The 12,792-nt window shown below is 25.6% G+C and overlaps 1 protein-coding gene across 1 annotated transcript; it reads left to right on the top strand.

Annotated features, from left to right (window-relative positions):
• The first annotated feature begins 4,784 nt into the window (after positions 1–4,784).
• LOC114177453 (monothiol glutaredoxin-S2-like) lies at positions 4,785–5,507 on the top strand. The gene has a single exon (XM_028062793.1). The coding sequence runs from the start codon at positions 4,885–4,887 to the stop codon at positions 5,191–5,193; it is 309 nt and encodes a 102-aa protein (XP_027918594.1). The 5' UTR covers positions 4,785–4,884; the 3' UTR covers positions 5,194–5,507.
• Positions 5,508–12,792: the final 7,285 nt, after the last annotated feature.

Below are 12,792 nucleotides of genomic sequence, written 5' to 3'. Positions count from 1 at the left end.
TAACCGGATTTTAATTGTGGTTCCATTATATGTCTTGAGTTTCTCACAAATTGTTCTCATCTTCCATTCTCACCTATTTTCTTTTGTTTTTGAAGAGAAAAAGATCTATTAATTTTGCTCTCATCGCTCTCTTCCATTCTCGAAGAAATAAAGAAAAAGTTAATTTTCTGTTGTCTCATTTGATAGTGAAATATTAGTTTAATAATTTATTTAATGAGTCTCTTGTATTTGAATTTTTTATTTTATGAACATAGAAAAAAATTATTGTACTGTATGTTTTTTATCATTGGATTTTAAGTATGGTTTAATTATCATCGAATTTTCTTTCAGCAATATTTTATATATGTGTAATTTTGTTTTTAGTTATCATTATACTAAATTATATATTCATTGTATTAGTGACAATAATTAAATGTATAAATTTTGGATGTATTATTTTGACTCTCCAACACTATCAAAATCCGCCAGTAGGCACTCTAATCTTTGAAGTTAACTACGTCGATTCTCAATACATCAAATATATAAGAACAAAAAAGTATCACATATTTTTTGAAATTAAGCACATACTTTATTTTATCTACTTTTATCGGAGTTCTCTCCATGCATTCTATTAATTAAAAGTTTAGACAAGTTAGAATTCAATACTGAAGGTTTGAAGAGTATTTTGTAGAAACATTTAAATCACAACCTGGGAATTTTATGTGGTTAGAAGAGAATGAAATGAAATTATAGCACACACGTTTCTGTGAAGAAAAACATGAAGGAAAAAGAAAAGAAAAAGGTAATAAGATGTGTGAAATTGAAATCCTATACAATATATCAGTATCATATCATATCATATCACATCCCATTTAAAAGATTAGCTTCAATTGGTCTAAGAGTCTGCAATCAAAACCCTATCTTATCAGTTAGCATAGCACAGCATGTCCACGCTCACAAAATCAGAATATATTACTTGCTTCGGTCCTTCTCCACTGCATCATCTTGTGTGGACTCCGTGTTCTTAACACCAAATTTCATTTCATTATTCTGCATTGCATGTGTTAAAACATTGCAATTGCATGCTTGTGGATTAAGAAAGATGCTCTGCCACAATCCAAGACAAACCATAATGCTGGTGGGAATCATAGTCAGACAATCTTGTTAAAATCTCCGAATATTTTTTCTTATAACTATGGAATAAATAAGTGTTATAAATTGCAAAAGTTCATCACCCATATGAGTATTTCTGTGTGTAAATATATATATATATATACTCTTCGATTATTTTATTCGGCATGCGAAAAAAAAGAGAGAAAACAAGAGAATTTTCCTTTTGGATTGTGCTTTTTGGAGGGGTTTTCGATGCTTCGCGAGAGGCTAAGCTATTCAATTCTCTTTGTCTCGTATCTTAAAAAGCAATAGCCAAGCCAAAAAGGTATATATATATATTATATCACTTAAACATGGCTCTTTCATTTTTTATTTATTTTTTGTAACATGGCTCTTGATTTGATCCTTCTCTTTTTCTTCTCTACAGAATGTATATCTCATATATACGATTATGTTAATAAAATAACAATATGTACAGTTGTGTACTTCAAACTCTCAAAATCACAATTTTGTGTCACTGCCTTCTCTCTATCAATCTTTTTCCAACTATAAAGTCAACATTCTTTCTTCTTTTTTTCTGTTCGATATCTTTTGTCGTATATGTCCATCTCTATTTAATTATATATACGTATATTAACATATTTATATAATCTTTCTTAAGTTATATGAAGTTTTTTAAAGATAAAATGAAATAGAATAATTGTTTGAAATAAAACTTAAAATTGATGCGAAATTTAACTCTTGGGTAGTGTATGTTATATAAGTACATGAAAATGCACGTGACGTACTTTGAAATGAACGAACAAGAAGAAATGGCCTTTGGGTTCTTAGTAGAGCCAAAAGTACCTTAAATCGTAGGGAGGAACCCTAAACCATGCCCCAAGATGTAATATATTATTTTGTTTTTTAGTGTCGGTATCGAAAGAAAACGTGGCGCCATGTTAGAATAGAGAAGCAGAGAAGGGTATATGTAAAAGAGAGAAAGACAGTAACACAGCAAGATTCCTTTAGTGAGAACCAAGCATGTTGCATGCATGCATTATCTAGAAATTTTTTCAGAATATTTTTCGTCCTTATTATGTACCACCTACAACTTCAAAAATAGTTCTCTATCGAATTGCTGCAAAAAGAATTTCTTTAATATTTATTGCAACTTTCTTTCCCATACTGTAAGGTCGTTGTAAATCTACGTCACTGCCACCAATAATTGTGATTCACAATCATCTCAAATCTTTGTGGTTCTAACATAACCATGCATGTATGTAATTATTCATTTTTTTTAATGCATGTAATTGAAATGCTATTGTATGCTAGCTGCTATACGAAAAAAAATTGTTAAAAGTTGCTAAAAGATGTATATAAAGTAAGAGAAATTATACATGAAAAAAAAAGTATATGACTATCAGTTTTCTTGATCTTGATTACGAGAAGTGTTGGGAATAGTCCAAGTGTGAGTCAAAGTCCCACATTGGATAAAAAAGACAAAATTAAACACTATATAAGAATAAAGACCCATAACAATATTGTCTTAAGGTTTTGGGTTAAAGTGGTGTATAAGCTCTTATATGTGTAAGACTAATGAAATATAACCATATCAAATCACAATCTCTCACCATAATATATCAAACATAACCCAACAGGACATGCACATTCCTTTTTAACTACAATCTCTCACCATAATATATCAAACATAACCCAACAGGACATGCACATTCCTTTTTAACTGTCGATATTGAAGTTGCAAGTGATATTTAATTTGTTTCGGGGAAGAAAAGAAATCGTCCCATAATGTTTCAAATCAAAAATTTTGGGATAAGAAAGTTTTAAAATATTAAAAACAATAAAGGAATTCAAACCTTGAAAGACACATTTAGAAAAACTAGAAAGTTTTTATAATTAACTAGCAGAAACATACGGTGATCTTTCTGTATTTTTTTTTTTTGAAGTTTAGAGAAAATAGAGTTTGGAAATAATAGTAAAATGTACATGAATATGAATATTAGTGTAAAAATTATAAATATGATGGAAAAAAAACACATGACAGCTTTTTAAAAATAATTCAATATAACGATTATTATTAAGAAGTTAATATATAATATTATAAAGGGTAAAATTATAATTATGAAATTTATACAAAAAAAAAAATCCTCTTTATAAATAGGTATATATTTTAAATTATCTTTTAAGAATAATTATTTTCATTTTTTATTTTGAAAATCTGCAACCCGGTTTTTAAACATGATTTAATAAAAAATTTACAATAAAACATATTTAAACAAATATAAGTTAAGTCTTTTTATTCAAAGAGTTTACTCATCAAAATCTCATAATATATTGGCCTTCATAACATGGGACTGAAGGTGCTAGAAAGACCAAGAAAAGTTTCATTTGATTTATGTTTTGATAATTCATTTTGGAGATTTTATCTAAGATATTTAATGGTTTAAAAACTATATATATGTCTGTCAGTTTATTATATATATGATAATAAATTGGATTCAAATGGTAAAGTATATAAAAAATGAAAATATTTTATATAATAGGTACATTTAAAATTAATTTCACTAGTTAAAAAATTTAAATTGCAAGTTCACTTACCAAAGAACTAGTTTTAAGGATTGAAAATTATAGCTGACAAAACCAAATAAATCACTATGAAAATCCCATATTTATTGAAGCAAATGTAATTTTGAAGCTATCTAATTAATATAAATAAATGACCCAGAACCTCAATCCTTGAATGATCTCTCTGTCTCCATAACCTTCTAGTTGAATTATAAATATTCGATTCGATTAAAACATTTATTATTATTATTATTATTTTCTATATCTAGTTCTCACGACAAAGTTGAATATTATTTATAGTTTTACAATTGCCCCAAAAATTTTGCATATTAATCCCGAAAAGATTAGAGGCTTGACAATCACAGTATAAAGAAAGAGTTTTAAAATAATGGTTCATGGCAACAAAAAACATGTATAAATATAATCATAAAAATTATGTTGAAAACAAATAAAATGACATAAAGAAAAGAACAGCAGAAGGTGATGAATAATATTATGTCAGAAATATTTATTTTCCAATAACTCCAATACAGCCTCAATGATCTTTCCCTTTCTAGAATTGGATGCGAATCTAAATAGCACAAAAAGAGGTCCCAATTGGATAAATTCAACTTTTCTTCCAACGCAGCAGATGCCTCAAAGATAGATAAGGCAGAAACTTCACCATTAGCAACACAACTTAAATCATAAGTACTTAAAAATAAATAAATAAATAAATTCTTCATTTCCCAAACAGGAGTCGTACGTATATATGCAATCGTGAAAAAACAAAACACGAAAACTGTTGATTATGTCCCAAGAATCAAATAAGTGTGTGCATGAAACATAGAAATAGAATTGCGAATGAAGTGATATATGATATAAGCATAATTTTAATTTTCTTACTTTTGAAAGCATGCGAAGGACTCGTCCTTGTTTTTCCGTATGCATGCATGGATAGAGAGATTCGTTTGTAGTAAAAGGAAGAGTTGGATCAATCACTTTCAACAAATGATCAAAGAAAATTTCGAAACCGACCCAAATATCTCATCGATGATTCTCCACTTTTCTCCATTGCCACCCTATCTTTTTCTTTGCTTAGCGATGCCAATCCAAAACCTTTCAAACCACTATATAAGAATGCCACACTTGGCTCAATCTCACATCAAAAACCTCATCAGTAATACAACATCTTTGGTTTCTTTTCCCTTTCTGCATTGAACCCATTTGGCATTACAAGGATCTAATATGGATCGGGTGAACAAGATGGTTTCAGAGAGACCAGTGGTGATCTTCAGCAAGAGCTCTTGCTGCATGAGCCACACCATCAAGACCCTGTTCTGTGACTTTGGCGTGAATCCATTGGTTCATGAGCTTGATGAGATACCAAGAGGCAGAGACATTGAGCAAGCTCTTTCAAGGCTTGGTTGCAGTCCCTCTGTTCCTGCTGTGTTCATCGGTGGTGAGCTTGTTGGTGGAGCCAATGAAGTCATGAGTCTTCACCTTGATCGCTCCTTGATTCCAATGCTCAAAAAAGCTGGAGCTCTTTGGGTTTGATCAACACTATTATACCATTGATCTTCACCCTAATCTTCATCACGCACACTCTAATAAACATCTTTTCGCTATATATATATATATGATCATGCCATTACATATAGGTAGGGAGAGGATATATATGTGTAATGAAGAAACTATATATCCATGCATATGCATATGCTGTTATTATATAGTAGTATAGAGTTATGTATGTAATAATAAGGCTAACTTAACTCATGCAGGTCTAGTTTAGCCTTTTTTTGATGGCTTAGAGATGATGTAATGTTATCTTTTTGATATATTTATATATATATATATGGTTGTAATAATAATTAGATGGAGTTGCAGAATATATAACTATGTTTAGTCTAACGTGAGAAAGATAATGAATTTCTCTTATGATAGAATGTATTTTGAACCATTAAGGTGGCTGGTTTTTCGGTGTTGAAGAAGGAAATATCACTGTATTTGTTGAAAGAACAATAGTTGCATAAAAGATTAAACCAGAACAGAATCTTATACTAGTAAAAAGTGGAGTATTTGTGACGTGTGATTCGGCTACAAGCTGCGTCTTCTTCCAGCACTTAATTGCTTGAAAGAGTACGTAATGTTCAAGTTATTATTAAAAGATGAAATAACTTTTTATAGATATTTTTAACCATTGTTTTCTAAATTCTAAAGTTTGAAAAGGTGTATAACCATAAACTTTCTATTGCTGATAGTTCTTATACTACTACAATTAAACATAAATATTCAATTCATTAAACTTAATTGTTACAACTTTTTGTAAAGTTGGGAACTGAATTATTTTCTGTGATAATAATTAAAAGTTTAAATTATTATGACAACATGTGTATAAATAATAAATTAAACCAGTCAAATATTTTTCAATTATTTTTCTGTAATTGATTTTATCTTTTTCTTTGTTGAGTGATTAAAAATATATACAGTAATTTGATTTATTGATTAATTTTCCCATCTAATTTTTTTTATCCAAATCCAAATTTATGTTGTGATTTTATTTTAATAATTTAATTTAACTGTTGTCGTTGATTAGATTAAGACAATAATGTTGCATTTAAAAATAAGATAGGAGGATGATAAATAAACGGAAATAGTTAATCTTAGTTTTGAAAAACAATTACAATGGTAAAATTTGCAAATTTGTTAATACTTAGCACAACAAAAGATATTAGAATAAATTCTTGTATTTTGGTATATGAATTAAAAAATAAAGTATCTTCACTGTAACAATTGAAAAAGGGGTCTCGTGGTACATACCCATCTAGGACAAATCAATCTGTTTCGGTAGATATTTTTTGAACTCGTTCTCGTTTTGACTAGAATCCTCACATTGGTTGAGTATAGGTATGAAGATTTTCTGACTTTTTCAACTGAGTATGACGATGGGTATGGAGATGTACAAATCCGTCATGTTCCCCCGTGTCATAATACCCTTCCCCCTTATATTCCTGTCCCTAGTAGCGGAACTTGGACTAAAATTGTAGGGGGGCCAAATTAGATTTGTTATATATAATTTTTCTTTAAAAAAAAACTATTCATTTTTTTCTCTTCATTTCCTCTCCTTAAAACAAACACACGTAATAGTAGAATTCAAAACAATATTACTATCATTCTCTATTATATCATGATACCAATTCATGAATACCATTTTAGATAAGTCATTCGTATCTCATCAATTTGATTTGGTGGTATTGTCAAATTTGATGTCGTTTTTCCCAATGAATTTTTAAATTCATTATATGTAACTCTGAGAACTTTAGAGATTTGTTTTATATTGTCTTAAATTCTTGGTTTTTATTAAAGTTTAGTTAATGTAAATGCATTTCTTTTTCATCTTCATCACAAACCTTCCTCTTTGAAAAAAGGAATCAATTTTTTTACTTTTTATCATAATCTTTCTAATATAAATTTATCACCTCTCACCTATTTAGAAAAAATAAAATTTATATTCATAAATCACAATTATTACAATGCAAAACATAACAAAACTCATACTACTTTAATTAAATAAACAATACTGTATAAATTCAAAACATAAAAAAAAATTACCATAGGTAGTGAAAAACACAAAATCCCTATATTTCATAATTAAGGGTTATAATAATTTAGGAAAAATTATAACTAGGGTTCATACCAATTTCATAAAAGAATCCCAAAAATCATAATTAGAGTTTATATTAATTTGGGATAAACTTAATTTGGAAGAAACATCCTAAAAAGAATCATAAACTAACTAACATACATAAATCATAATAAGATACTAATCTTGATTTGTGAGAGATCATGCAAGAATGTATACATGAATCTCAATCTATGTGTTTCTAACCTCTATTTTCCTATCTATCTCTTTGTATTTATCCCTCTTCACACACTTTTATGATAATTTACATGGTGGAAAGATCTTATAGTCAGAAAAAAAAAAACCCCTAATCTCTTTTATAAATTAATGTCTCTATTAAAAAAATTTATTTTATCTTTTATTATAATTTTCCATAATATAATCTTAATATAAATAATATATAATATAATTTTAAAAAATATATAAATATATATAAAAAAATTCAAAAAAAAGAAAATGGGGGAGGCGTGGCTCCCCGTGTCATATCCTAATTTCGTCATTGCCTATCCCCATTTACCTTATTAAAATATTCATAATCATTTAAGTAACCTTAAATGACTATGAATATATATATATATATATATATATATATATATATATATATATATATATATATATATAAAATTGTGCACTTTCTATTTTTAACATTTTTTAATTGTTTGGTTTTTCATGAAACTTATTCGTATCTCCAATATATTTTTTATCTTATCATACCCTTAATTATATATTTTTTTTTGTTTTTCTTTTGTGCGATTTCATTCGATAGTCTCTTAGATTGTTTCTAAGACACACATTTGATAATTTTTTAATATTTTTATTTTTTGTTTATTTCTATCATGTAAAATACTATTTTCATATATTTTATATAATTATTTTTTATCTTCTAACTCATTATCATATTGTAATTTTGTCGCTATAATTGTATAAAAAAATTATTTACTATAATATAAAAAATTTAATGTAATTGTCATGAATTTTTTTATCACCATCCAACATATATTGAAGTTCAAAAGTTACAAAATTTATGTTAAAATTTTATTATTATTAGTTTAATCTTTTTTCTTTACGTGATTTTGATCAAATGGTGTATTATAATTTTTATTATTGTATAAAAAAAGATTCATTAGAATTTAAGAAATTGAAGTAAACAGACATTTAAAATATATTTTAATTTGAATATTTGTTTTCCTTTTATATTTTTTTAAATATATTTTTAAATTTTATCAACTAGATTTCATTAATGTTTGCAAAATTAAAAAAAATGGTTCTAATGAAATTTTATTTGGTATTCTAATTTGAAATATTTACAATTATAATTTCTTTCTCAATATTTGATATCGAAGAAAGAATCTTCCTCTTAATATTGAATATTTGATAATATTATATTTCATATACTGTAATTTTTTATTATTTTATACAAATTAATTAATATTGAAATAGTAACAAAGCAAGTACAGGTATGAGTACGAGTATCTACACGTTGTCTAGTGGGAACGAGGATGAGATAAAAGTTTGATATCCATTAAGTTTGGAAATGGGGATGGGGATAATTTTTTTTGTATGCGGATGAAGATGAATTTTTTCTATTGATATGAGTATGAGATAGCGAAATATGTTCCCGCCACGTTACCATCCTTATACCCATCCCAGTAAGGACCCATAAATATTAATATAAATAACACATCACACGAGATAAATTAATTACATTTTTATTAATCACTGTATTTATATTTACTGACACACTTAGCTAACTTGAGCGTCGAATGAGTACCTTTAAAGTTAAAGGACTTTGGAGTCTTCAGAAGATATATTCAACTCGTAAGAAATTACTAATTCATGAGTAACAAATTGTTTTTAATTTATAAACATCAAACTAACAAATTAGTTTATTGTATTAGAAGTATTTAAAATAAACTAATATATTAAATATTTAGTAAATATAATTATATAAATAAAATTTGAGTTTTTTTAGACAAAATTATATTATATAATTATTTTAAATTATTTAAATGATTAAATTCTTAGTAAAATTATTAGTACTTCGATTTATATTTCAAAAGTTATATATCTTTTTTATTTTGATAATATAATGATAATATAAAAGAATTAATATAATGAGTATTAGTTAAATTTATGTTATTTTTTCAATTTAAACTAATGATACATTGAATTTGTATTTTATAATTTCTACGTTAACATGATCAATTTATAATGTAATTTGTTTTCAATTTGAACTAAATAAAAATTAAAAAGTAACTCAATAAATACTAAAATAGTGATAATTAATTGCCTCTATAAAATTTATATAAGTAATAATAATATATTAAGAAAATATATTAAAATATAAAATATTATAATAAAAAAATTAAACATGCTGCAAGTTATATGAACTAAATACTTTGAAGGACTTGCTAAATTTTTTGTGTTAATTAATTTAGATTTAAAGTAATCAAATAAATTAATAACCAATTTATATGTTTTAAGGTAAAAAAAAAATTAGTCAAATCTAGTAGCTTTTACCAAAGTAATTGTTATTAACGGTGAAAGGATAACTCACAAGAGAATAAATACGAGAAAAAGTGGACTCCAGAATTTTTATTAGTTTTGTTGGCTGTCCTTTACCGAGTATTAAAAATATATTAATATTTTAAATATTTTTTTAATATATTTTAAAACATTAAAATTAATAATAATCAATATACTATAAAAACACCATAGAGAAACAATACATAAAAAATCAGCAAAAAAATTCAAATTAAAAAAAAAAAACGAGTATAGGTCTACTCCACCTTTTTCACAGTCCAAGTGGATCAATGACCGAGCAACACCGAAAAAACAATTTATCATATTTTAATATATAACTTAGACAAAAATCTTATTTTATTTTATTTGTTTATTCCTTCACTCCATATTTAAATTTTTAATTCAATTCTCTTGATTTGCATAACCCATCAATTATTAATCTCATTTTTTAACACAAACAATTTGCTTGATGAATACTAATATTATTGGAATTTCAACTTTAAAGTTTGAGTTGTGATTAGGAATTCCTTTTATAATTTTATGTCAATAAGAAATTCTGGTGCGAGTCATTATTATTGGATTTCATAAGTTTTCTTCCTATCAAAGAGCTGTGTCCCAACCAAATACTCAGTTTCATCTCCCCAAATCATTCAAAGAAAGTTATGAATAGTTTTCTTCATGTCAAGAGTAAGGACAAATTTTCTCTTTCCTAACAACTCCAAATTATTTATGCTTTGAAGTAACTTTGGAAGTGTAGCAACAAAATCTTCTTATATTTTAACGTAAAGTATAGTATAATTAAAATTGTGCACAAATATAATCTACTAATATTTCTATCCAAAAGAATTGTTCCCGTTAAAAATGGAGAGACTTGTTAAAACAAAATTATATGATAAATTTTCTAAAAGAAATTAGCTGAAAAGACACCAAGTCAAATTCTCATATAAGAAATATATTGTTTTTAATTTAAAACTTTAAAATAATGAGTTTATAAAATTAATTTTCTCATAACATACTGAAATTTTTTATTTTTATTTAATGTGAGATTTAGTCTCACTTGAATTTCTAATATAATGAAAAAGACTAATTTTTTTAAAAGAAAATGTAAACAAAGTGTTATTTAATGAAATAAGAAAAACAAATTTGGAGAGTAGATATGATACTTTGGAAAGTAAAAGGGTGAGTTTAAATTTTTATAATAATGGATATGGAAAAGGAAAAACAAGAGAGAAGATAATGGATGTGGAGGAGAGAAAAAGTAAATGTGTAGAAAATTAATTATTTAAAAGTTAACATGTATGTAGCATTATTCTAGCTGAAAAGGGACACATGCATGCATGCACAAATTATAATAGAAGTGAATTCGACAAATATCACTTTTGATAACATCATCAAATAGTTAGATCCTGAACAAAGAGACAAGAACACAAAAGTGGAGCATAATTATAAGTGATATGATGTTTTTTTTTTCTCAAGTAGGAGAAAAGCTGGCATGGTCTAATGGAGAAGAATGAAGTTTGAGAGAGGAGATGATAGAGACTGTTGGAACACCTGCAACACTGTCTGTTTCCTCCATTTGTGTGCAGAAAAATAACATGAATCATGTGGGTGATACTTTTAGTTATGTTCTTTTGTTTACAAAATTCAAACCCAGAAACTTCTTAGAAGGTTTGATTTCAATATCACTCAATAAATTATATGTTAATGCAGAAGTGGTTTTTATATATAAAAGGATTGTTGACCAAATATAATTTTAAATAAAATTGATTTTGATTAAAGTTAAATTTAAAGTAGTGTCATTTTTTAAATAATTCTTTACTATATAAATTAATATAATTTTTTATGCAAAGTAAAAACTATAAGAAAGAAGGAGTTAAACCAAAAAATCAAAATAAAAATATCCAACACTTTTGAATAATGCATAAAAAAACTCAGCATTTTGAATATAACACTACTTATTGTTAACATGAATATATTTATTAGTAAAAAAAATAAATATATATATATATATATATATATATATATATATATATTATACTTATTTTAATTTTTGTTAATCTTATTAGTATAAAGCAACTTCTCGAATTAAATTATGATGAATTTGTTCTTTAATATGGTTGATTGTTTTTAGGCTGTATTTAGAGTTGAAGATGGATTTAAAAGAATGAATTTAAGTGGATTTAAGAGAAAAAGAAAAGATTAATATGAAATTGTTTGAATTAGGAAAAAGATGATAAGAAAGAGAGGAATTTGAGATGAAAGTTTATAGGGATTAGTGTGTGATGTAATATGTTTGATAGATTAAAAAACATTTTAATTGATAAAATTGGATTATTAAAATAAAATACAGTTAGTGTAAATTATGTTAAAATGATATGTAAATTCTATTTATTATTAACTTTATTATTATTACTACAATTTATTATTTATAATATTATTATTATCTATAATTAATATTATTATTTCAATATTAATTTATATTTTATTATATTATTATAAAAATATAATAAAATCTAATTATATAAAATTATATTGTATATATATGTACATATAACAAAAATAATGTTTTTCTATCTAAGAATGTGGTCTCTTGTGATTATTGATTTGGAAGAGAAGGAAATGATGAATTTGGGTGGATTAGAAGATGAAGTTTGTGTTGTTCTTTTTATGGAATTTGGAGGTGAAAGTGAGTAGATACACAAGTAAAAATTATGAAAGTTTGTGAGTGATTTGATTAATGTGATATATTAAAAATTAAGTCTAATTGAAAAAAAACAAGATTCTAAATTGCCTTGATGTTGAGAATAATATAAAATCATATTTAGATAAGTTAGATTTACTTAATAAAAAATATTTAAATTAATAAACTAAACAAATATTTTAATAAAAAAATAATAATACAATATATTTACTTTTCCAACTATTTTCTTATAAACAATTTAGACATTTGG

This window comes from Vigna unguiculata, chromosome 3 (assembly GCF_004118075.2).
Source record: "Vigna unguiculata cultivar IT97K-499-35 chromosome 3, ASM411807v1, whole genome shotgun sequence".
Lineage (NCBI taxonomy): Eukaryota > Viridiplantae > Streptophyta > Magnoliopsida > Fabales > Fabaceae > Vigna > Vigna unguiculata.
Note: the sequence above shows the minus strand (reverse complement) of the source record. Positions and strands in the feature narration are given on the sequence as shown.

Excerpts from the sequence above, each read along its gene's own strand:
- LOC114177453 (XM_028062793.1), top strand. The coding sequence starts at position 4,885 with ATGGATCGGGTGAACAAGATGGTTTCAGAGAGACCAGTGGTGATCTTC.